The sequence below is a fragment of the Asterias amurensis genome, chromosome 9 (assembly GCF_032118995.1).
Source record: "Asterias amurensis chromosome 9, ASM3211899v1".
NCBI lineage: Eukaryota > Metazoa > Echinodermata > Asteroidea > Forcipulatida > Asteriidae > Asterias > Asterias amurensis.
This window is the reverse complement of record NC_092656.1, coordinates 1,219,021-1,243,406: the sequence shown is the minus strand read 5'-3', so window position 1 is coordinate 1,243,406 and position 24,386 is coordinate 1,219,021. Positions and strand designations below refer to the sequence as shown.

General features: G+C 36.7%; 1 protein-coding gene across 1 annotated transcript in view; it reads left to right on the top strand.

The window, feature by feature from the left end:
• Positions 1-23,469, top strand: part of LOC139941547 (sodium channel protein 1 brain-like) — a 31,390-nt gene extending 7,921 nt beyond the window's left edge. The window contains exons 3-26 of the mRNA XM_071938097.1: positions 319-406; positions 1,045-1,068; positions 1,550-1,678; positions 2,044-2,150; positions 2,959-3,165; positions 3,611-3,668; positions 4,386-4,542; positions 5,012-5,146; positions 5,947-6,192; positions 7,011-7,043; positions 7,671-7,761; positions 8,077-8,345; positions 9,153-9,323; positions 9,859-10,203; positions 10,985-11,309; positions 11,866-12,125; positions 12,635-13,051; positions 13,413-13,586; positions 14,038-14,160; positions 14,678-14,941; positions 15,465-15,656; positions 16,484-16,597; positions 18,610-18,880; positions 19,801-23,469. Coding sequence (XP_071794198.1) covers positions 319-406; positions 1,045-1,068; positions 1,550-1,678; positions 2,044-2,150; positions 2,959-3,165; positions 3,611-3,668; positions 4,386-4,542; positions 5,012-5,146; positions 5,947-6,192; positions 7,011-7,043; positions 7,671-7,761; positions 8,077-8,345; positions 9,153-9,323; positions 9,859-10,203; positions 10,985-11,309; positions 11,866-12,125; positions 12,635-13,051; positions 13,413-13,586; positions 14,038-14,160; positions 14,678-14,941; positions 15,465-15,656; positions 16,484-16,597; positions 18,610-18,880; positions 19,801-21,032 — 5,432 coding nt within the window. The 3' untranslated portion in view covers positions 21,033-23,469. The remainder of the gene's footprint in view (positions 1-318; positions 407-1,044; positions 1,069-1,549; positions 1,679-2,043; positions 2,151-2,958; positions 3,166-3,610; positions 3,669-4,385; positions 4,543-5,011; positions 5,147-5,946; positions 6,193-7,010; positions 7,044-7,670; positions 7,762-8,076; positions 8,346-9,152; positions 9,324-9,858; positions 10,204-10,984; positions 11,310-11,865; positions 12,126-12,634; positions 13,052-13,412; positions 13,587-14,037; positions 14,161-14,677; positions 14,942-15,464; positions 15,657-16,483; positions 16,598-18,609; positions 18,881-19,800) is intronic.
• Positions 23,470-24,386: the final 917 nt, after the last annotated feature.

Genomic DNA, 24,386 nt, shown 5'->3' with positions numbered 1-24,386 from the left:
GTGTCTGTTTGTGGTTACCGTTTTACACCATAGTGTATTTTGATGTATGTGCAATAAAAAGTAATAAACTAAACTAAGCTACAACAAATATTCTAAACCATTTCTCAAAACATGCATGAGGTTTTGCTCTTCTTATGGAACATGCTCACTTCTTATTTGTCCTCATACAAAGTGATTGATGGAATGACGCTAGTTTGAAATGTGTATTTTCAGTTTTGACTCAATTGCTCTTAACGCAACGATAATTTGATTTTCAAGTCCTGGTTATCAAATTGTTCAGTTTACTTCAACGTTTGACCTTAACACTTTGCTTTACATTTTTTGATGTCTTCGTGATCCTGACTATATTAGTCAACTGCGTCTTCCTGGCATTAGATGCACCCAAGTTTGATCCAAACGCAGAAGAGTAAGTTAACAAAATTATTTTCCCCTTTTGGCTTCATATTAAGGCTAAAACAATTTAATGCCATCAACTATTAGATCATTAAATCATTGGTTATATGGATGTTTCCGAGGTCTGACTTTCTTCATTTCAACAGCAACCATTTCAGATATAGCTTTGGAATACTTTTTAAAAGTAAATTCTTAGTAAAACACGTTTGGATTTAAGTGAGGGTATACTCCAAACATTAATGACCATAACAACTGTCACTGACTTTGAAGTATAGCTGTTGATAATGTAGGCCTACAACATTTTTAAGGGGTAAAACACTGGTTCAATCTGAGAAATGCATCATGCATGAAATATTTCTCAGATTATGTCTTCCAATTATATGGATTATTCTCCTTGCGAGGACATAACCACCCAATATTTTTGGTGATATCTCAAAAACGGTACCACCTTTTGAAGTTACATTTCCACAGATCAGTTTGACTGTATATCTACATTTATGTTTGGATTAAAACAATCAAACGATTCCCAAAACCATTAATACTTTGACTTTTAGAACATACTTTTACTATTTTGTTCATGATTGATAGAATCACTCATTCTTTGTAAACTAACTTGTTCTGTTAATCATTTTCCCCCCTTTGTGTATCCAGTTCGGTGCTGTTAGCGGTAGCAGAGTAAGTACTTAATCTTATTGAAATTTAAGCATAATAACCTTTTAAAAATTGCCACTACCACTCACGTCACCCTAATACAATACAAAACACATCATTCCGAGCAAATGGAGAATGTCAAAAGGTGCGATAATAAATAAACCAATGAAAGAAAGAGCAGCGAATATAAAATATCATATTCATATTTTGGTGAATACTCACAAATATTTGTGTGTTTTGAGCCCTTGCATGGTGAGGTATCAATATATGTTTTGTTTGCGAAAAACATAAGCACCTACTTTGCTTTGTGGATTTTTCTTTGTGAACTTGTTTTGCTACCATTCTACTGTCGCAAATCAAATATACATATTTAGCAATAATAGAAATGTGTTATTTTGTCTCAGATCTCAATTGGAAAAGATTCCTAAACAATCCAGCTGAAATTTCTAAAATGTTTCCATCGCTTCCAGTTTGGTTCTTATTTCACTTTATTTTTTCCCCACAGATATGTCTTCACTGGAATATACACAGTAGAAATGGTTGTTAAGATAATCGCCAGAGGTTTTATTTTACAAAAGAAAACCTACCTACGAGATCCATGGAACTGGCTGGACTTCTCAGTTATCGTTTTAGCGTGAGTACTTAATTGAAATCCTTACTTAATTTGGAGGTTCTTCAGATTTTGCATTCTGGCGGAAACACCGCTCAGCGAAAATACAGTGCTTTCTTCATGACATACTGTGTTAAGTGCCTTCTCTTATTTTACAAAAGCTTGAGGGTGAAAATGATGTAAACCTTTCACTTGAGCTCCCATTTGTATCCAGACCCCCTCTTGATATTTATTTGGACAGGGAAGCAATGTGTGGACAGTGCTTTTTGTTGGAAAATAGGAAAATAATAGAAAAGGAAAACAAAATAATCATCTCAGAACCTCTCTATAGAACGAATAATTAACGTAATTTAATGAGATGTTTTTTTTTTTCTGTTTCTCTTTCTTAGATATGTCACATTCATTTTAGAGTTTGGAGGAGTACCAGTCGGAAATCTCTCTGGTATTCGGACATTCAGGGTCCTGAGAGCTTTTAAAACAATATCGGTCATACCAGGTGAGTTTGTTATCGCAGTCTTTGTTTTCTTTATCTCTGTAAGTTCCTTCACATCTGAAAATAGATTTAGTTGTTGCAAACTGCTTATCAACCAAAAGGACAAGTGGTATAAATGCACAAAATGGCCTGACTTTTCGAGCACGGAGAGCTGTTGATAAATAAAACATTGTTAGAAACCACAACCTTATGTTATTGTAGTTCAGTAGAAAGAGTTCATATTTCACCAACAAATTTGAATCAGGGAAAAGGCTTCTGGCATGAAGCATTTTCCAAGCATCTGAGAACACTACTATGCGAAAGGGGTGTTTTTTCTGTCACTATTTTCTTGCAACTTTGATGTGCATTTCAGCTTAATTGTTCACAAGTTTGTTACTTATGCATGGTTGGTTACACCAAGTGAGGAACCAGGGGTCGATTACACAAAGAGTTAGGACCAGTCCTAACTTAGGACTAGTCCTAGGAGATATACAAATTGCATGGATAGTCCTAAGTTAGGACGAGTAACTGGTCCTAACTCGAGATAAGACTAGTCCTAACTCTTTGTGAAATCCACCCCTGGTCTTTAAAAGTATACCCTGCCTTTAAAGTCTTACCATGTTTTTGTGAGTCTTTTATATAAAAAATCATATGATTTAATATTCACTACTTTTGAAGGCCGAGAGCAAAACATAAAAGGAAAAACTAAGGGTCCCCATAGGGAGGTTCATAACTACAGGAACAAAGGAAAGAACAAAAGATGTCTCCACAAAATGCAAAAAATAGAAATACGTGCATCACAAGTAAACTAAAATCTTTTTTCTTTTGACAGGTTTGAAAAGTATAATCAACGCTCTACTTCGATCAGCCAAGATGTTGGGTGAAGTCTTCTTACTGACTGTTTTCGTTCTAGCCATCTTCGCCCTGGTCTCCTTGCAATTGTACATGGGCGTCTTGAGACAGAAGTGTGTCCTGAATATCAATATAACTGCAATTAATGAAACTGAGGAGTTCTATTATAACTTCATCCAGAATGAAAGTGAGTATAACTTTTCATTGCAGTGACTTAAAGGAATTGGTATTGAATTACAAAGGACAATTTTCGGGCTTACAAACTTGGTTAAGGGGTTAGAGTTCTTTTGCCAATTTTATAAAGCCTGTAAACACAAAAGCACAGAAAAGCAACAAGCAAGTAATTCAGTAGCTGAAACGGACACGTTGGGCGATTTGGGCTATAAAAGCGTTTGTATTGAATATGGTTGGAAGGTATTTTATAAAGAGAGAATACAATGATTCACGCACATATCTAGTTTCAAAATTGTCTGGTTTTTCTTTTACTTATTGAGCTAACACACACTGTCATTTGTTTCTACAAAATGGCGGACGCTTTTTAAAGCTTTAAGCGCTCTATACGATAGAACGTGTCAGGTTTTTTATGCAGTATTTAGCCTAGTGCTGATTACACCATTTTGCTTTGTTTACAGGCCACTGGAAATACTGGAATGGCGAGCCCCTTGTTTGCAATAATATCACCGGTGTGAGGTGAGTGGAATTAATAAAACAAAATGTAAAATATTATTTATTCTTTGTAACATTTAATTTTAAAAACAAATCAAACAAGAACTCTGAATTGATAGTTGGTTGGAAGAACAATAATTAAGCTATTATTGAACGATCGTACTTTTTGTCAACTTTATATCAAAAAGAATGCTACGTCTGATGAAAGCCAAACATTATGAACATTCTAAGTTGTTTGGTGTGCGCATTTGAAACACTTTATAGCTATAGCCTACATGTTTAATTTAGTTGATCTTCCTTAGTATTGTTTTCCTGTATGATGCTTTGTGTGTGGCCATGTTTGTTCGTCTTGTGTTTGTTTTTAGCTGTCAGTAGAATGAGGTACAGACCCCTCGTATTCATTCAAACCTATAGTGTTTTAGTTCTGTACATCCATTAACCATACATTCTAGAAGAGGTTTGCGATAACACCATTTGTGAATATATCTGTTTGAGAAGTGTTGGTCTTAAAAACAACGTTTCGATCAGTATGCTCGGAGCGTCTTCATGAGAATGCTTGAGAATGCTAATGGGGTGTTTCCGCAAACCTCTCTTTAGTTACACTTCCACCATTCAAAGTTTGAATACCTTTGTTGTTAATATCTCAGTATGTATGAGTGTACTTTTATAGCATCGGTTTGTGTGTGTGGAATAAGGATTGCAAATGATTATAGAATAAAATGGCATTTCTTTGTCTTACAGTACATGCATGGGTGACACGAACTACACATGTCTGCCAGACATCGGAAAAAACCCGAATGGTCAATATGGCTACACTAGTTTTGATAACATCGGCTGGGCAATGTTGACTTGTTTCCAAATATTCACTCTCGACTTCTGGGAAAACGTTTATAACTTGGTAAGTTGTTTAAGGATGAAGGTCCTACTTTGATTATCCCGTAAATCCTTTTGTATTTTTGTTTTGTATTTTTGTATTTTTGTTTACTTATTTATTTCAAGATCTATATACAGGATTCAAATATCAACAAAACAAAATGGTTTCACCAATCAGCTCTCAGAAAATGTTATCATACTTTTTTTTCTGAAAATTGAATTAGCTGTTGCAAGTTCTTACCAACCGAAAGGACCTATGGTATAAATGCAAACAATAGTTAATGGCCTGATGTTTCGACCCTAGCAGAGTCTTTCTCAGACCATGGAGGTAGAATCAATGACAACACAACAAACATGAACATTCATTAAATGGTTTATTAAAAAAAAAAATGTTCAAATCGATGCCAGCAGCAGAATTACCTGAACAGTGACACAGTTAAAAGTCTTGAGAAAAAAAATACAATAATAATTAAAATTGTATCTTTTAAATTCAGGTTATCGCAGCTATGGGTGGTTGGAGTGTTGTCTTCTTCTTCTTAGCCGTGATGTTGGGATCCTTCTATTTGATCAATCTCATGCTCGCTGTTGTCTTCCTTGCATACACAGAGGAGATGGAGAACCAGGGAAAGGTAGGGTACCAACCAGCAGTTGACCTATCCTAACAAGTGTGTGTTGTGTAATGCACGTTAAAGGGTCTATGTAGCTTTTGTTGGACAAAAACACTATGTCCATAGATTTACAATAAACTTACACCGTTTGAATATAATGATAGTAGAAAGCTTCCCTAAAAATATTACGTGCTGAGGTGCTGTAGTTTTTGGGAAATGAGTAAAACAATTTCATGAAAATGATTTTCATCTCATATGAGACGAAAACTATTTAATCATTTACAAACGGTGGTGCCTCGTTCTGAGGATGACTAGTGATACTAGTCGAAACGTAAACAAAATTACGTGAGTATTTGGCTGTGTTTCTTAGAAAATACATTTAATACGTTGATATTTTACCAGCCTGATGAACTTCTTTCATGACATTTACAAACGTATTTTCGTGACATTGTTTCACTCATTTCTCAAAAACTACAGCACCTCAGTGAGTAATATGAAGCATTCCCCTATCATTATCTTCAAACCCTGTAAGTTTAATGTAAATCTATGGACATTTTGAAAAGGTACCCGATCAACTTTAAGAGAAAGGGGTCCGATGTCCAAATCGACCTCTATTTATAATTTGTCAAAATGTACATAGTTTATTATGAAACGAGGTATCACGGCGATGCTTCTCCTCAATTAACCAAAGTCTCAACACTCCAGGGGTGACAGGTTTTTGTCTTCAGCTGCGCCACGCATCTGGAAATCTCGACCACTTAGTTTTAGATCGTGTCATTGTGTGCGCATTACAAGCTTTTTTTGTGTGTATTTATTACCAGGAAAAGGAGAAGAAGGCCCAGCAAATCCGAGAAAACATCTTTAACATGGATGCGGAAAAACTAAAGAGGCTGGCCGAGAAGAAACGGAGGAGGAAAGAGAGGCGAGATCAGATGAGAAAGCTTCAGCTTCAGAATCTTGAGAAAATCGAAGGAGGAGGGGGCGGGGCGGAGGCAAATGATAACGAGGGATTCAATGCAAATGAGAAGATGGATAATGACAGTGATAACACCTCCAAAATGTCACAGGTAATTTAATGTAAATCGCCAGACACATAGGCCTGAAGGACACTTTAAGGTGTGGGCTACAAACCAACGGTTTTTTGTTCCGGGCCGTTGCCACCTACTCCTGGGGCTGAAACAGGGTTACCCCTTTTACAGTCCATATACGGATATAGGCTTTGGTATCACCCATCAGAAGCCTGGCTGATAGAGCAGAAAGCACTCTAATTTTGTCGTCGGTGTCTATGAGATCAAACCACAATCCTTTAAATTAAAGGCAGTGGACACTTTTGGTAATTACTCAAAATAATTATCAGCATAAAACCTCACTTGGTAAAGAGTAATGGGGAGAGGTTTATAGTATAAAACATTGTGCGAAACAGCTCAATCTGAAGTGAAGTAGTTTTCGAGGAAGAAGTAATTTTCCATGAGTTTGATTTCGAGACCTCAAGTTTAGAATTTGAGGTCTCGAAATCAAGCATCTGAAAGCACACAACTTCGTGTGACAAGGGTATTTTTTATTTCATTCATATCTCCCAACTTCGACGACCAATTGAGCTCAATTTTCACAGGTTTGTTATTTGATGCATATGTTTAGATACACTAAGTGAGAAGACTGGTCTTTGACAACTACCAATAGTGTCCACTGTCTTTAAGAATAAACTATACATAAATAGTAAACTTGCGGCTATTATAAATATTAACCAAATTTACTAATTTATACAAGTTCTTGGCGATTTAATGTTCCATACGGGACGGTTTGGACGACAAGAAATAGGTTTTGGGTAACATTATCTGCCCCTGAAACTTTGTTCTTATTCTTATTTCGCAATGCTTACCAAAAGGATGAAATTAAAGCTGACACTATTGATGATGACGTAAGTATGACGTAAAATGAATTGTGTTTGAATTATAATAATTGATTTATGAAAGTCTATAACCACAAGTCGTCGTTTTTATTCGACTGGGAACAAAGAATAAGCTGTTATTGCAAACTGCTTAATACTATAACTAACCAAAAAAGACGCATACATGCAGTTAATGGCGTGATGTTTTGATGCTTCGACCATAGCCGTGGATTTCTCGAAACGTCAGGCCATTTAGCGTGATGTTTTTTTTTGTAATTTTTGATGTGCTGCTTATCTATGAAATTGAGTTAGCCTTGGTGACGATGTCGACCCTATAGCCATTGCAATATACAATACATCAAATTTTATTTTTTTATTTTTTTTTCACGGAGGAAAATGGTATTCAAACTTAAAACAACTCCTTACTTTACAAACTTGCTGAAAGGCCATATAACAGCAAAACAAAATGTATAGTTGACCGACATAACACTTTATGAAATAATATAGAGTTAACCTTGACACAATAATTTACAAGGCGTCGTTTTGGCTTCCAATGGATTTAGTAGTTTATTATTTAGAGCTGTGTGCATGGCTTGCACGGAAATATTTGCAACATACGCGTTTTAATTTTATACTATTGTGTTTAATTACCAATAGAAGAATGATGACGACAAATCTGCTGATGTGAGCAAAGACGATTCTAAGAGTCAGAATGGTAGCGAAGATGGAAGCAATGTCATCATGAATAGTAAGTTCCACTCCTTTACAAGAAACACTTGTTGCATAACTTTGCGTGCTTTCAGATGCCTTTACTTTAGACCTGAAGTCTTTTAATACTTCAGTGAGAAAATAATTACCTCTTTATCAAAAGCGACATTACTTCATAGGGAGCCGTTTTCACAATGTTTTATACTATGAACAGCTCTTCAATAATATTGATAGTTTACCAAGTAAGTTTTTATGCCAACAATTATTCGGAGTAATTACCAATACAGTAGTGTCCAGTGCCTTTAAAGTTTCTGAATTTGTGCTAAAGATTGTCTTCGTTTTTTTCTTTCTCCAGACCCTGATGACACCGACGATGGTAGTGACCTGCCTGTGCCATGTTGTCCATACAAAAGCTGTTGTGCCTGCTGCTTAACGTGTTGTGTATGTCCACGTGGTATTTACCGCTACCTCAGGAAAGGGCAATATTACTGCGCCTTGTTCGTCTTAGATCCACTAATGGACTTGTTCATTACGCTCTGTATCCTTCTAAATACAGTCTTCCTTATGTTGGATCACCACAACATTAATGCTGAAATGGACAATGTGTTGGACATTGGCAACAAGGTATTGTTTTGGAGTTAAAAAACTTAATTTTATTTTAAAATGTTTATAAAACTAGTAATAGTAATCCATAACCAACTGTCTGACTGCGGCATAGTCTCTTAAAATTCCCAGGTCAGAGTCGATCAGGGGTTTGATCCATTTCTTGGTAAAAATTACGATAACTCAAAATTACCCATTCCAATTAGAAAATTTGTCAAAATTACCCTTGAATCTGTGTAAAAAATTACCCTAGAATCTGTGTAAAAATTTCCTTAGAATCTGTGTAAAAATTACCCTTGAATCTGTGTAAAAATTTCCTTAGAATCTGTGTAAAAATTACCCTTGAATCTGTGTAAAAATTTCCTTGGAATCTGTGTAAAAATTACCCTAGAATCTGTCACGTAAAAAAATTACCCCGAAATGGACAAAATTCACACAGAAATGGGTAAACATTACCCAGTTGGGTTATCCCATCCCAAATCCCATCCCAAATCCCTTCTTTTAAACCAATTTCACCCTGACCCAGAAATGGGTCAGGCCTCCTTGGAACCGGAACCCGGGTCATAAAACCTGACCCATAAGTTTTTAGAGTGTACTGTGCCCAATTTCATAGAGCTGCTTATACACACTTATATAAGTATCTAAGCACAACAGAATTGATCTTTACCACATTAAGGTTACCAGCCAAACTACCATGTCACATGTACAATCTGTGGTTGGTAGGCCTATACTGCTCTTTGATGTTTAGCAAACTGTTAAGCAATATTTTCTGCTTAAGCAGCTCTTTGAAATTGAGCCCGATATTGACTTGTTCGAGTTCTCTAACAGGTTTTCACGGTGATATTCACCATTGAGTGTGGCCTCAAGTTGATTGCTCTAGAAGTGAAGTTCTTCAAGGGAGGATGGAACGTCTTCGATCTCGTCATTGTCATATTCAGCTTGATGGATTTGTTTCTCTCTAGTATTCCGGGTTTATCAGTGTTGAGAACTTTTAGACTGGTAAGTTTGGTTGAATAAATAATAATACTGTATTCGAGTAGGGGTCTACCGTAATTTCCCGCGTTAAGACTCATTATCTGACTTTCTTAAGTCATTTAACTCATTGTAGGCCTAAAGCTTCTAAACATAACATTTTACTTCGTTTCCCCCTTATACACGACTTTTACATGCAGTAATCTCGCTTATTTAGCCTGGGCCCAATTTCATAGAGCTGATTAAGCACAACAAATACATAAGCACGGCAAAATTATGTTTACTAGAATAAGGTTACCATCCAAAAAACTGACGCTGATGATAACCGAAGTGTTGATCGAAAATATCAGGTATGAAATTGTTTTAAGTGTTGTGATCAAGAGTTAAACCAAATTGTTTCTAAGCTACCAACACAGATGAACTTTCACGCTAAAATCCAAAATACTCATCACATGTACATTTTGTGTCAAGTAACCTGCTTATTTCAGTTAGTAAGCATTGTACATGAAATCGGGACCTGTTTCTTATTGTCTGAAACCATTTATTGTTATTTTCCCGGCAGTTGCGAATCTTGAAACTCGCTCAATCCTGGACCACGATGCGTATGCTGATCATGATCATCGGTAATACCATTGGGGCCCTTGGCAATGTCAGCTTTGTCCTGGTTATTATCATCTACGTCTTTGCCGTCATGGGGATGCAGTTATTCGGTGCAAACTACATAGAGGCGAACTTCAACGGGGAGATACCACGGTGGCATTTTCGGGATATCTATCACTCGCTGTTGCTGATATTTCGTATCCTGTGTGGGGAATGGATCGAGCCGATGTACGACTGCATGGATTGTTCTGATGCTGCGGTGTGCATTATTATATTCATCTCGTCCTTCATTGTGGGAAACATCATGGTAAGACGAAGAATTGAACAAACCAGCCCCATGCTGTCGCTCCTCTCTTGTACTAGTTTATTCGTAGTTGTTCATTTATTATTTTCTTTAACAACATCTTAAAGTCACCTGAAAGTGGTATTTTTTCAAAATAAAGCTTTTGTCACTAATATATGTGTTTTGATGAGTTGAATGTAAATAAACAGTTAACTAAGGTTTTAAAAAATCAGTTCTTATGTTATTTACAAATTTAAGAGTAGACCCCGACCCCCCGGCCTGTAATGCATATAGTAAACACAATTGCAAATTACATGTACGGACCAAGTTGTGAGTTTGTACGTTTAAAAAAAATGTTTTTTTCCGGCAATGCCGACCAGGTGTATTGCTGCTGAATGCAGAAAAACACTTTTTGAAATGTACCAACTCACGACTTGGACGTATGTACTTTGCACGTGTGTTTACTATACGCATTGCAGGCAAAGTCTGCCTTGGACAAAAGGGTAGGCGGAGTCAGCCCCCAAACAACTTTATATATTTTTTAAACATATAAATCGTGACAAACAATTACTAAAACAATTGTGTTATTGTTCGTAAGCATATACTATTATGTTTGAAAGAAAAAAAATGTATTTCCAGGTGACTTTAATTTTGTATACTTTTGATTTTGTTACCTTTCTTTGTAATGATAAATTCTCATAATTGAATTAATTTACAAAAAGAGTATGGGATTGAATAAACGTCATATTGAAATTAATTGAATTGAATTGATTATTCACAGAGGCCTTTTCTTAATTGCTTACAGATTCTGAATCTCTTCTTGGCGTTATTGATCAACGCATTCGCTTCGGATTCATTGAAGAAGAAAGATGAAGAGGAAAACCGCGTTGGTTTGGCAATCGCAAAGCTCAAACGCTTTGTAATATATATATTCTGCTGCTGTTGCAAGGAATTCCGCAGACCAAGCAAAATTGGAGTCGAGGGGTCGAAAGATGATGCCATGATCGAGGCAAAGGGCGAGAATGGTACAGAAAATACAAGGAAAGCTAGTGTCACCAAGTTCATGGTTGTTGATGAAGATGACAGGATCTCACAGATCAGTTTGGATAATGGAGGGCAACATTACAAAAGTGAGTATACTAAATTGTCGAGTCGCCCTAGAGTAAATTAAAGTGTTCCTTAAAACACAAGTTGGTTTTCAATAAGTTTTTCCCCAACTCCAACTAATATTCAGATCAAACAATTAAGCACATTGATTTATGGTATAATATTCCTTACAGTTGCGTGTACCTGCAAGGGCGATAGCACCCACTCTAGAACCGTTCACCCACACCTAATGAATAAAAATGCCCCCCCCCCCCAACCAAAAAAAAAAAAAAAAAAACCTGCAACAACAATTTTTCCCCAAGCTTCCCCATCCTCAATGGAGAAGGCCTTGTCAACTTGGAATCCATCACCGAGTTAAACAACAACAACAACAACACAACAACAACAACAACAACAACAACAACAACAACAACAACAACAACATCCTTACGTTGGTATCCTTCACTGAGGCCTTGGATCCACTGATTGCGAAATGACCTGAAATCGAAGCTGGAAAAATCAACGACTAGCTACTAGGGACATTGATTTTGGCTTGTGCCTCTTTAATTAACTTTTCTACTACCTTCCCATTCTTCAAAGGTAACGGTTTAGAACTGACGCCCGTCCGTCACAGGAACTCCTTGGTATCCGTTATCCATCAGCCAAACGGTTCCTTACATGATGGATCTATCTACAATGGTTCTATCCATAGAGTATCCGTGGGTAATGGAGTCATGTTGAATGGAATGATGCAACCATCTCCACGTGCTCATTCTCCAGTCCCTATGGCGAATGCCCTGATGCCGAATGGATTGTACAGTAACGGACCGAGCAGGAATGGTAGCGCCAGAAGCATTAAGGTTAGACTGCTAAAATATAGGATTCGAACTGCCTCTAGCTCCCGGCCCCAGCAATCTCCGTGGTGTAGTTGATAAGACTCTAGAATTATTAAGGTCGTGGGTTTTAATCCCACTCTAGTAATATGCATGTTTGTGTGTGATAGGAAATAATTACAAAAAAATCTATAATCACACAGCAATTAAATTTGCTAACTCCTTGAAATGTTTAACGAAGGAATAATTATTGAATAAACAATTATAAGAGCACAGTATGGTCGCCTTATTTCAGTTGTTTGGTATAATCTGTAGGCTCATTCTCTCCAATCTTTTGTTGTTTATCTGTATGTTTTGGTATGAACTGTATGTTGCCTGTATATAAATAAATTAAATTGTTTACAAACAAAAGCCTTTCACGCATCAATTATAATGCTAACAACATCGTTTTGGGGGATAATTTCCTTGAAAAGTTTCACGAAAAAAATAATTATTGACAAAACAATTATAACAACACATATATTTCAATCCGACAGCGGCCCATGTCCCACACAATCTACTCTTCGATCGCCAACCTTCAAGTGGACAACATGGGAGACAACCCCAGCGTGCCAGTCGTCCGGAACACCGACTCCGAAACAGGCGAGCAGGAGTCAAGCAAGATAGTTCCGGACCAAGCAGTGGAAGTCCGGATCAGGAGCGCCGCAACCCAGCGTGGAGATGAAGCACTGGTCGAAGCCGGTATCATTGAAGATCCGGTTCACGATTGCTTCCCTAAGAAGTGTGATTTGTGGTGCACTCGTAAGTGCACCTGTACTTTCTGTACGGATCCAGATAATTCCAGAGCATTCTTCTGTTGGAGGAAGTTCCGAGAGACAATGTGTACGATCATCGAGAACCGTATCTTCGAGGGATTTATTCTGTTAGCTATTTGTGCTAGTAGCATCACACTGGTACGTTAACTCATAACACTTCAATCTTTATTTTTTTTTTTTTTTTTCTTTTTTTTTTTTTTAGTTACATCCAACCAACAGTAGATAACCGCAATTTTACAGGTATCATTCAAGGATGTTAAATGTATTTATACAAGTTAAAAATTACAATTACACAATCATTGATAAAAAACATTATTTTAAATAGATAAAAACAAGTACACCGAAGCCCACACAGAACCGAGTGTGGCCCACCCACAAGTACACAAATACAGAACAACCATTAAAATATATAAATGTGCCACTAACACATTATAAGCAAACAAACAGAACAACACCCGAAACCCCAATTACACACAATATATTGTTTTTTGTTCAACAGACGTTTGAAGACATCAATCTGCCAGGCAATTTAGTGCTGCAAGAAGTCTTGGCAATTAGCAACATCGTTTTTTGTGTAATCTTTGTGTTCGAAATGCTGATGAAATGGGTAGGAATGGGGTTCGTCAAATATTTCACCAGCTTCTGGTGTTGGTTGGATTTCATCGTTGTGATTGTAAGTATTACAGATGTGTAAGAAACAAAACGCAAAATAAAATGCCACAGATTTACATTTAGCTTACACGGTACTGGACACACGGTGCTGGATAATTGTCACAGACCTTTTTTTAACTTGGTATATCACATTATATGCAAACGACAAATCTGTGAAAATTTTGACTCGGTTGGTCAAAATTGTGAAGTTGCGAGAGAATAATGAAAGAACAAAAATTGTCCAAATTTGTGTGCTTTCAGAAGCCTAAAAGGGCTTCAGGCCTGTAGTCTTTTAATATTTGAGTGAGAAATTCGTTTTTTCTTAAAAACTACGTTACTTCGGAGGGGGCCGTTTCTCACATTGTTGTATACTATCAACAGCTCTCCACTGATCTTTACCGAGATTATTTTGAGTAGTTAACCAATAGTGTCCATTGCCATTTATTGGTGTGTATTTTTGTCTTGAATCACAGGTTGCGGTGGTGAGTCTAATTGGGGATTCCTTAGGTCTCTCTGGTGTTTCTGCATTTAAGGTCCTCCGTACACTTCGAGCACTGCGCCCTCTACGAGCTATCTCCCGCTGGCAGGGCATGAAGGTACATGAGAAATCAGTCTTTTTGAACTGCTTTGTCCAGGGTCATTTCGAAGAGAAAAGAATACAAAATACAATTTGAAACACTTTTTTTTGGGGGGGGGGGTTCAGATACAGACTTCATTGACTTCAATTTGTCACAGGAAAAAGATTATTCTAGCAAGAGCTTCATGATCACACTAAAATTAAACGATGATACTTTGTACTTTTATCAATCCTGTATAATACATTAAAGTGTCATCCATATACTGTGCCGTGAAATTGCCCGAAAGATTTTTTTTTTTTTTATAAAATAATGTTATGTTTTCTTTTGGTGCAATTTGTATTTTTTAATATTTCAGCTGTTGCTGTACAATTGAAATTTAAATATCATGAATGTTTATACCTCATATCAATTAATCAACCAATCAACACGATTTATTTCCATACCTTCATAAACAACATAAACATAGTACAAACAGTTTGAACATTTCTGATGAATAAAGCAATTCATCTCAATTTTATTTCTTCTGTTGCCCTAGATTGTGGTGAATGCTGTTGCTCACGCCATACCAGCTATCTTCAACGTGGTAGTAGTGTGTGTTGTCTTCTGGCTTATCTTTAGTATCATGGGCGTACAATTCTTCAAAGGCTCTTTCTCAAAATGCGTGGACGAGAATGGCGAGTTGCTGCCCATTACGATCGTCAACAACTACACAGATTGTATCAATCTTAACTACACTTGGAATAAAGCAAAGGTCAACTTTGACAACATCTTTAACGGTTACCTCGCCCTCTTTCAAGTGGTAAGAAGCTACTAATACATAAATAAGCTCCACCCGTACTACAGCAAAATAGAAAAACGACTAAAAAGAAAATTATTTCGTTTCAAACGAAATTGAACTTAATGATTTTTATTTTTGTTATTATTATTATTAATTTAACCAAAACAACGCAAAATGTACACTAAATAAATAAATGCACAGTTAATAAAGCAAGTAGCAAACAAAACATTTAAAACTCTAAGAAATCAATCGTATGTTCGTTTATCTTTGTGGTACTAATTCTGTTTAAACTTGTTCGTGAACCTTTGGAGTTTATTTGATTGAACTTTTTAAAAAATTTGATTGTAGTGAAATTTTTTAGTGAAAATCATATCCGATAAAAACAGCTCAAGGGTTGATACAGTTTTAAAATGAAACAAATTGATCAAATTGACAACTTGAATTGTTAAGAAAACCATTGCAAGTGTCACTTTATAGAAAACAAACATTGTAGCATAAAACAGCGCCAAGTCTAATGTTCTTTCTTTTTTCATCTTCTTTCAAGGCAACATTTGAAGGCTGGTTGGAGGTGATTCAAGACAGTGTAGATAGCAGAGGGCCAGATATGCAACCTTCCTACGAAGCCTCACCAATTGCTTATATCTTCTACGTTGTTTTCATCGTATTTGGTGCTTTCTTCACACTTAACCTCTTCATCGGTGTCATCATTGATAACTTCAACGAGCTAAAAAGAAAGGTATAATACAGAAAATTATTTCTATAAGAAGTGACATTATGTTTTAAGGCACTGGGCACCTTTGGTAATTGTCAAGGACCAGTATTCTCACTTGATGTATTCCAACATATGCATAAAATAACTGATTTGTGAAAAGTTGGGCTTAATTAGTCATCGAAGTTGCAAGAAAATTACGGGTGCGTTCGTTTAGCTTCCCTTGATCGACCCCAGTGTGTGGCGGTTTTTTTTCCCCAGGACGAACGTGTGCAGATAAATTACCAACGTTCGTCTTGGAAAAAAAACACGCCACATACCGGGGTTGACCCAGGGAAGCTAACGAACGCACCCAATGAAAGAAAAACACCATTGTTGCACAATGTTGTGTACTTTTCAAATGCATAATAAAAGGCTCCAAGTCTGTTATTATTTGATTGAGAAATTACTTCTTTCTCAAAAACAACTTCAGAGGGAGCCGTTTCCACTTACCACTGCAGACCCAAATAAGGCAAAGCATTTAAATATAACAAAGACACAGAATAACCACCTACTGGCCATGCCTAATGATGAATTATTCATGAGGTCAGCAAACTATTACTAAGCTCACAGCTACTGAGGAGGGAAATACTATATACACATGTCTCCATGAGGTTAAATTCTGACACTCACAATGTTTTATACTGCCAACAGCTCCCCATTACTCGTTACCAAATACGTTTGTATGCTAACAATTATTTTGAGTTATTACCAATAGTGTTCAGTGCCTTTAACCAGTTGCAACATGAGAAAAACCAACCTTCGAGGGATTACAAAATGTAAATTATTTTTTCTTTCTTTTCTTCCTATGACAGTATGAAGGTGACAGTTCCTTCGGAATGTTTCTTACTAGCAATCAGAAGAATTACTATCAGACTATGAGACGTCTTGGTGTCCAGAAGCCTACGAAGCAGATCAAACAGCCAACGGTAAGGGAGACTTTATAGAACAATACCACCAGAAAATTCACATATATTTTGATATTTGTTTTTTCTCTTTACCTTTTAACCTTTTTGGATAGAATGTATTAAGATTTAGTCTGTTTTAATCGAAGCTAGCTAATGGTGTACACAATTTCCTTTTGTTTTTGTCGAAATTGTTTGTTCCTCGGTCTTTTTCCCCCATCTCCTGGTTTTGAACAATGATAACCGTTAAAAGATATTCAAGACATTAATTATACATGTACTCGTTATTTTGTTTAAGAGTTTTAAGCGGTGTGTTGTGGCTGAACATAAAGCCGTTGGTTCTGTAGTATTAGGGCACGCAAAAAAAAAACGGAATGGAAGAGTGGTGAACCAGTTGTTAACCCCTGGGTTTCTGGTTTACCTAGAAAGCACCCTTAAAGCCATTGGACCCTTTCGGTAAAGAGTGTTGTCCAAGCCCCACACTTTGTGTACCACAACTTCTATATCAAATAACAAACCTGTGAAAATTTAGGCTCAATCGGTCATCGGAGTCGGGAGAAAACAACGGGAAACCCCACCCTTGTTTCCGCGCGTTTCTTCGTGTCATGACACGTGTTTAAAAGAAATCTGTAATTCTCGTTAAGGAGAATTTATATTGTTTTGCTGTTTTCTCAAAAAGTAAAGCATTTCATGGAATAATATTTCAAGAGAAGTCTTTCACCATTGGCTTCTGTAAACCGTGTAAGTTATTTGTAAATCTGTGAACTTTTATTTTTTTCTGAACCGAAAGGGTCCAATGGCTTTAAAGGTTTTCTCAGACTTGTGAGCTACCATGAACGATTAAGTTGGTTTTATTACCAGCGATTTTATGGTTAATACAGACAAACCATCACCAAATCAGTTTGAAATCAATCATCGAAGTCGCATTAGTGTTACTGATTACTTTATTTTAGGTAACTGTGTTAATAATCTATATTCCCCATCCTTCCATTACTCACTTTTATCCGGATTGCAGGCGGGGGTAAGTAATGAGTCGAAGACAATACTAATAATTGTTTGCTTGCTGTTTCTCGTCAGTTATAACATTCATTTGTTTTCACTTACATGATGTCTGTGATTATTATGTTCTCAATTCACATAATTGCACCAGTGTACAGCCACAATCATGGGTACATATTATTCGTGTCCATTTTATGAACGACAGTTTGGTAACCACCGATGTAGCAGTTTATCAAAATCATTTATCAATTAACAATCACTATATGTCAACGTGCTTGAATTTGTCAACAACAAAATCTGCAATGAGTTACTTAATAATTAAATGGTTTTCATTCGGTGTCTTTGTAAACAAAAGTGTATCCGTGGTTGTGGCTTTGTACACCAGCAAAGGGACACAAATTAACAAATTTGACTTAAGATATTGATCGTTAAAAACAAGCCCTGTCAATTGGAAGATTCTCTTCGGAGACATTTGCAATATATGTGGGCTACTGTAAAAAAAAAAAAGAGAAACGGCCAGTTCCTTTTAAAAGTGGACTTAAACTAACACCAATCTGTGTTTTGAGGAGTACAAATTAAGGAGGAGTTAAATTAAAAACATTAAACGATGCAGTTCAATCATCAACGAAATATCATCCACGCTTTGAATTTTGAAACGGTTTGTTCGCACCAACAAGTAAAATAAACACATAGAAGTAATTGATAATTCATCATTGCTTGCGTTGTTGTTAATAATAACAATATAGTGACTTCTTATATAGCGCTTATTTATTTGCTCATGGCGCTTCAACATTCAGTATTTTCCTGCAAGGTATAATATGTGGGGTTGTGTTTGAAGTATGAGACCTACTTCTTTTTACATAGCACCACGTAATAGTTTACATTAGGTCTTGTGGCGCAATATGCAGCCAATCAAACCAGGAACACTGCGTTTCGTGTCACATGATAGGGGCGTTTACTAATAAGAAATTTGAACCAAAAACCAAGAACATCAATGAATCCGAATTAATATGTGATCATTAACTGTCATTTTTCAGAACAAAATCCAAGAGTTTTTCTTCAAACTAACCAGCAGCACCAAGTTTGAGATAGTTATTGTCTCGATCATCTTTGCTAACATGATCGCCATGACGGTGGAGCACTACAAACAGTCGGAAGAGTTTACTAATGTGCTGAAGGTTTTCAACATTGTCTTCACTGTAATCTTTACATTCGAGATGATACTGAAGTGGATTGGATATCGTCTTCATTACTTCAGGGTGCCTTGGAATGTCTTTGACTTCATCGTAGTCACCTTTTCATTACTTGGTAAGTGTGGTTTACTATACTAAGGGAGGGTACCATTGGTAACTACCCCCAACAAGTCACGGTTAATGTTTGATCGTTGTTGATCTGTTTTCGTCTAAACCCTAAACACTGTTTCTTGGAACGGTTTTGTGAAAATAATGCGGAAAGTACGATGGCAATATAGATGTTCTAGTTAAATGGTTGAATTTTAATTCAGTCTTTTGTCTATTCAAAGTTATCGTATTGTACTTGCTGCATGCCACAGTAAATACGAGCTTTCGTTGCTGCAGTTTAATAAGAGAATCAATGTGAGGTGAAGAGGTTTTCAACTAGTGGTTTAAACCCGCCGAGGCCTGGTTCTTGATAATTTTACCGACACGAAGACGAGGTAAATTATCAAGAACCAGGCCTAGTTGGCTTTAAACCACGAGTTGATACTTCCTCACCACACATTGATTCCCATTCATGAATACCTTTTTGGTCTAAAAACATCAACACTTGTTGTCAAAAAGTAAAAATAAATGCAAAAATTATAATTGTTCAATGATTTCTTTCAACACAACACCCCTCCAGCTATGAAATGGTAAGGCCTTCGGGTAAACAACTCCTTATAAGGAGATTACTGTGCGCGTCGCGCGTATCGCGTGATGGGGCACAACTGTCCCGGCCGTTGCTCTCGACCAATAGGAATGAAGAAACTGTCTTATAAGCACAAGTGCAAGCTCGCGTGTCACGCCCATGTTTCAACACTTTTTACTGGTCATTATCAAAGGTTTAAACACCCCCACGTGACGCGCTCTCCACCAATAGGAATAGCGAAACTGTCTTTGGTATTTATGAATGTGTATTAATTTTGTTGGTGACTTTTTAACATTTTGAGGTACAAGAAATTGTTCAGATACATTATTCATTACATTTTCATTTGATTTTCCTCCGTACAGGAATTCTTCTCGATGATGTGTTGTCATCATCATTCATCAATCCTACAATCCTCCGAGTCTTCCGGCTCATCCGGATCGGTCGGATTCTTCGTCTCATCAAGTCTGCCAAGGGGATCCGGAAACTCCTGTTTGCCCTCGCCGTCTCGATGCCCGCTCTAGTCAACATCGGAGCCCTACTCTTCATGATCATCTTTATCTTCTCCATCATCGGAATGGCGCAGTTTGCCTACGTGAAAAAACAAGGCGCCATAGATGATACTGTTAATTTTGAAACTTGGCTGAACAGCATGATGTTGCTGTTCCGGTTTGCGACTTCAGCCGGATGGAACGACGTCCTGGATCCGTTGATGACAGCCCCACCGGAATGTGATCCAACTTACATGGATCTCCCCAATGGCAACTGCGGTAACTACATATTTGCCGCCTTGTTTTGTTTCTTATTCCTGGTCATGACTTTCTTGGTGGTAGTCAACGTGTACGTGGCTGTGATTCTGGAGAATTTCAGTCAGGCCCACGCTCAGGAAGAAGTGGGAATTACCGAAGATGACTTTGGGATGTTTTATCAAGTGTGGCAGAAGTTTGACCCGAATGCTACACAGTTCATAATGTATGAGCAGCTTTCCACATTCTGTGATACATTGGAACACCCATTGCGTCTAGAGAAGCCAAACAGTATCAAAATAGCCGGGCTAGAATTGCCAATCTATGATGACATAAAACTGCATTGTCTGGACGTGCTCTTTGCGCTCACTAAAAGAGTTCTCGGCGATGTCGAAGAAAGTGAGGAATTCAAAGAGTTACAGGCACAAATGTCCATCAAATTTAAGGAATCATTCCCTGATAGGGGGGCAACTGAGCCTACTACAACAACCCTTCAGATTAAAAAGAGGGGCACAGCTGCCAAGAAGATACAAAGAGCGTTTAGGAGATACAGACTCATGGTGGAGATGCGCAAGGCATCCACTGCCTATCGGAATCAGCAGAGCCTTGAAGGCTCCAGGCGAAACTCTATCAATCCGGACCTGGATAGTAGCATGACCAGCCAAACATTTGGGCAAACCCTTACCATACCCAGCGGTTATGGTGTTGATAGGAGTGCCACCCCTACGATTCCAGAGCAGTCGTATAAATCAGACAATGAGGCGTATCGCGTTGATAATGATGGTGATGACGTACCAACAATTGATGCGTCGGAAGAGATCAGAGGCAAAGACCGGGATGTCATGGTATAGAACTGAGGGTTGCATTTTCTGTATAAAAGAGGTTGGCAAACGAGGGAAAAAAATGTTAAGGGGGTGTACCACTTTAATGTATCGAGCTTTTCGGTAGTCAATTTTATTCGATCGCATAGCCAATACTCGGGCCGAACTCGGCACGAGCCGTTGTTGTGACCACGGGTTTTTGCGATGTTAAACATTCCAGGGGGCACGGGGACAGTTATCCTAACCTTAAACCATGCAGTTCAAGTTTTGTAACATTTATTTTTAGTGGAAAACTTTATGGATGCAATTTTATAAACTCCTGGACAATCCTAAGGATCTATTAATATCTTCCAAAAATTAAAAATTGCCAATTTTAAATAACACAACAAACTTGCCGGTGCTCTTTACATAGACTTTAAAGGAACACGTTGCCTTAGATCGGTCGAGTTGGTCTTTGAAAAGCGTTTGTAACCATTTGTTATAAAATGCATATGGTTAGAAAGATGTTTAAAAAGTAGAAATTGCGTGGTTTTCCACTTGCGAACTAACACGGTCGGCCATACATGGCCGACTGTGTTTGCCGACGAAGTAGAAGGAAAACCACGCAATATTTCGAGTGATACTTGTGTGTATCATTATATTCTACTTTTAAAATATCTTTCTAATCATATGCATCCTATAACAAACAGTTACAAACGCTTTTCAAAGACCAACTCGACCGATCCAAGGCAACGTGTTCCTTAAATGGCATTCAAGATTTCAACCAATATGGCTCTTGATCTTGATAAGGTTTGTCCCCATTTGGGGTCAGCATCTAGATGCAAAGTATGTAGATTTTGAAGAATTAGTGTCTTGTATGCAAGATACGTAACTGTATTCATTATGCGTATAAATATGTGCCCAGCCGCAATCATAGGTACACTTTATTATGTTACAAAGACAACAAACGAACAACATTGAGTAACACTATTTGCAGAGTTTGAATTCCACAATTTCAAACATTTTAATAATGCGATAATGTGATCAGTAGTTTTTAAAACTGTTGTTCATAAAATGGACACTAAGACAATGTGTAGTGGCTGTGTACAATCACATATGCATGCGAATATGTTACCCAAAAAGAAAAGGTATCCATGTACAACAAAAATAATGATTTTATTTTAAAAAATATAATAATATGGACTAATTTACCTTTATTAAAAACAAAACTAATAATACTAGTATTTTGATGAGCGCGCTTCCATTTTGATTGATATAGTCATTATTATCATAACAGTCGCACCATAGTTTGTATCTCTATAAACAAGAAATCAAAAGTTTCTTAACAGCATGTAGAGATTAAAATGTGTAGAAATGACCCCTCCAGTGATGACGAGTAACTAGACTAGACTAAAATCAACACGTCAGACATACAATATTTTTAATGGGAGACTTTGGGGTGCTAGGTGGTGGAAGCAAACTTACCAGGTAAATGTCCATTGTTAACTTAGTTCTAAGCATGCGTTCATTACCGAGAACAATTGATTTTACCTGGTAATACGTAAGTCTGCTGTCATTTACCTGGTAAGTCTGCTGCCACCAAGCGTCCTGAATGTCCCCCAAGTGTAACCTCGCAAAGATTTCAATTAAGCGTTTGTATATTTTATGCCCAGCTTGTTTGAATTCAAGTGAACCTTGAACCACCGATTATAGGTTACTGATTTCCAATTAACGTTTCCTAAAATTTCATGATTTATTTGTATCCTAAAGCATAATTTTCCCTGCATACTCGAAATGGGAATTTTCCCAATTTCAACAGATATGAAAAGCCAGTGTGAGATTCTTCTTACTTTTGTTTGGATTAAGATTTGTTTTAATTTAAAATGTATTAATTAATCAATTGTATATAGAGAAAAGATTTATTGTAAGTAAAAGCAATCTTGAATATTTCCATACACTTGATTGCAATATTTGAAAATAGTTATTTAATTTTATGTTGCAATAACTTATCGTTAGTAGGACATTTGCTGGTTTTAACATACATTTTGTTTTCGTTTTTGAAAATAAATGGATTTGTATGAAGTCTGAATTGTATGTAAATTTTTGTACAGTATTGTTTAAAAATTTGATTTATTTTAAACTTGTTTTTTAACAGTCACATTTTATGAAATCTTCCTTTACAATAAGCAAAAGTGTGAATTTAGTTCCAATTATAAATCGAGCAGCAGGGTTAAGATTAAACTAATATTTTGGTTAAATCAATTTGTAAATTAATTTGGAAACGTGTCGCATCTAAATGCCAATATTATGAAAAGTGCATTAAGTATCTATCCCACTTTAGAAAGTGTGTTAAGAATTAGAAACTACATTTCTAATGCAAAGACTCAAAGTAGCTTTACTGTGTAGGCCTAATCACATGTTTTGAAATAATGTACAATTTTGCCATTTTGTGAATAAACGGGCTATTAAAAGCTTGACGTTAAAAATACCCCAGCGTGTGAAGTGTATCTTTTTTACTACAATAAACTTGCCCAAATAAACTCCTCCTTTTTATTATAGTAATGTTAATCTGCATAATAAATATTAATAATGGACATTTCCATGCAGGGTCACGCACAGTGTGTCCTCATACTATTATGTAAACTTAAATGCACTGGACACCATTGGTAATGGTTAAAATACCAGTCTTCTCACGACTCACTTGGTGTATCTCAACATAATATGCACAAAATAACAAACATGTGAAAATTTGAGCTCAATTGGTCGTCGAAGTTGCGAGACTATAATGGAAGAAAAAAAACAATTGTCACATGAAGTTGTATGCTTTCAGATGCTTGATTTCGGGACATCAGAATCTATTTCTGATGTCTCGAAATCAAATTCAAATAATTTAAGTGGAAAACTACTTCTCTCAAAAACTACGTTACTTCAGAGGGAACCGTTTCTTACAATGTTTTATACTATTAACAGCTCTCTATTGATCGTCAACCAGTAATTAATTTTTAGTAATTACCAATAGTGTCCACTACCTTTAAGAAGCTAATATGAATCGTTAACGACTTTCCTTTTTTTGGGGGGGGGGGTTGGTTATAGGATACCACATGGCATTTTAGAAAAGGTAGGAAAACACATGTTTTATTTGCGAATTTTTTATAGTTATTTCCAATGAACCAACTACAAACTCAATATTGATTCTTTGGTTTTTGAAGCACTGCCACCAGTACCTTGAAGTAGAACTCTGACATCGATAAACAGTGGCGACATGTCAATTAGAATCACTCAAGCAATCTTACAGAAATACGTTTCCAAAAACTTAAAATATATTGATAATGTAAAAAAGTGTATTGTGGCGAGCAGTGTGTGCATCAGAGTGAAAATCACATCTAGAATGTCAGCGTGTCTGGC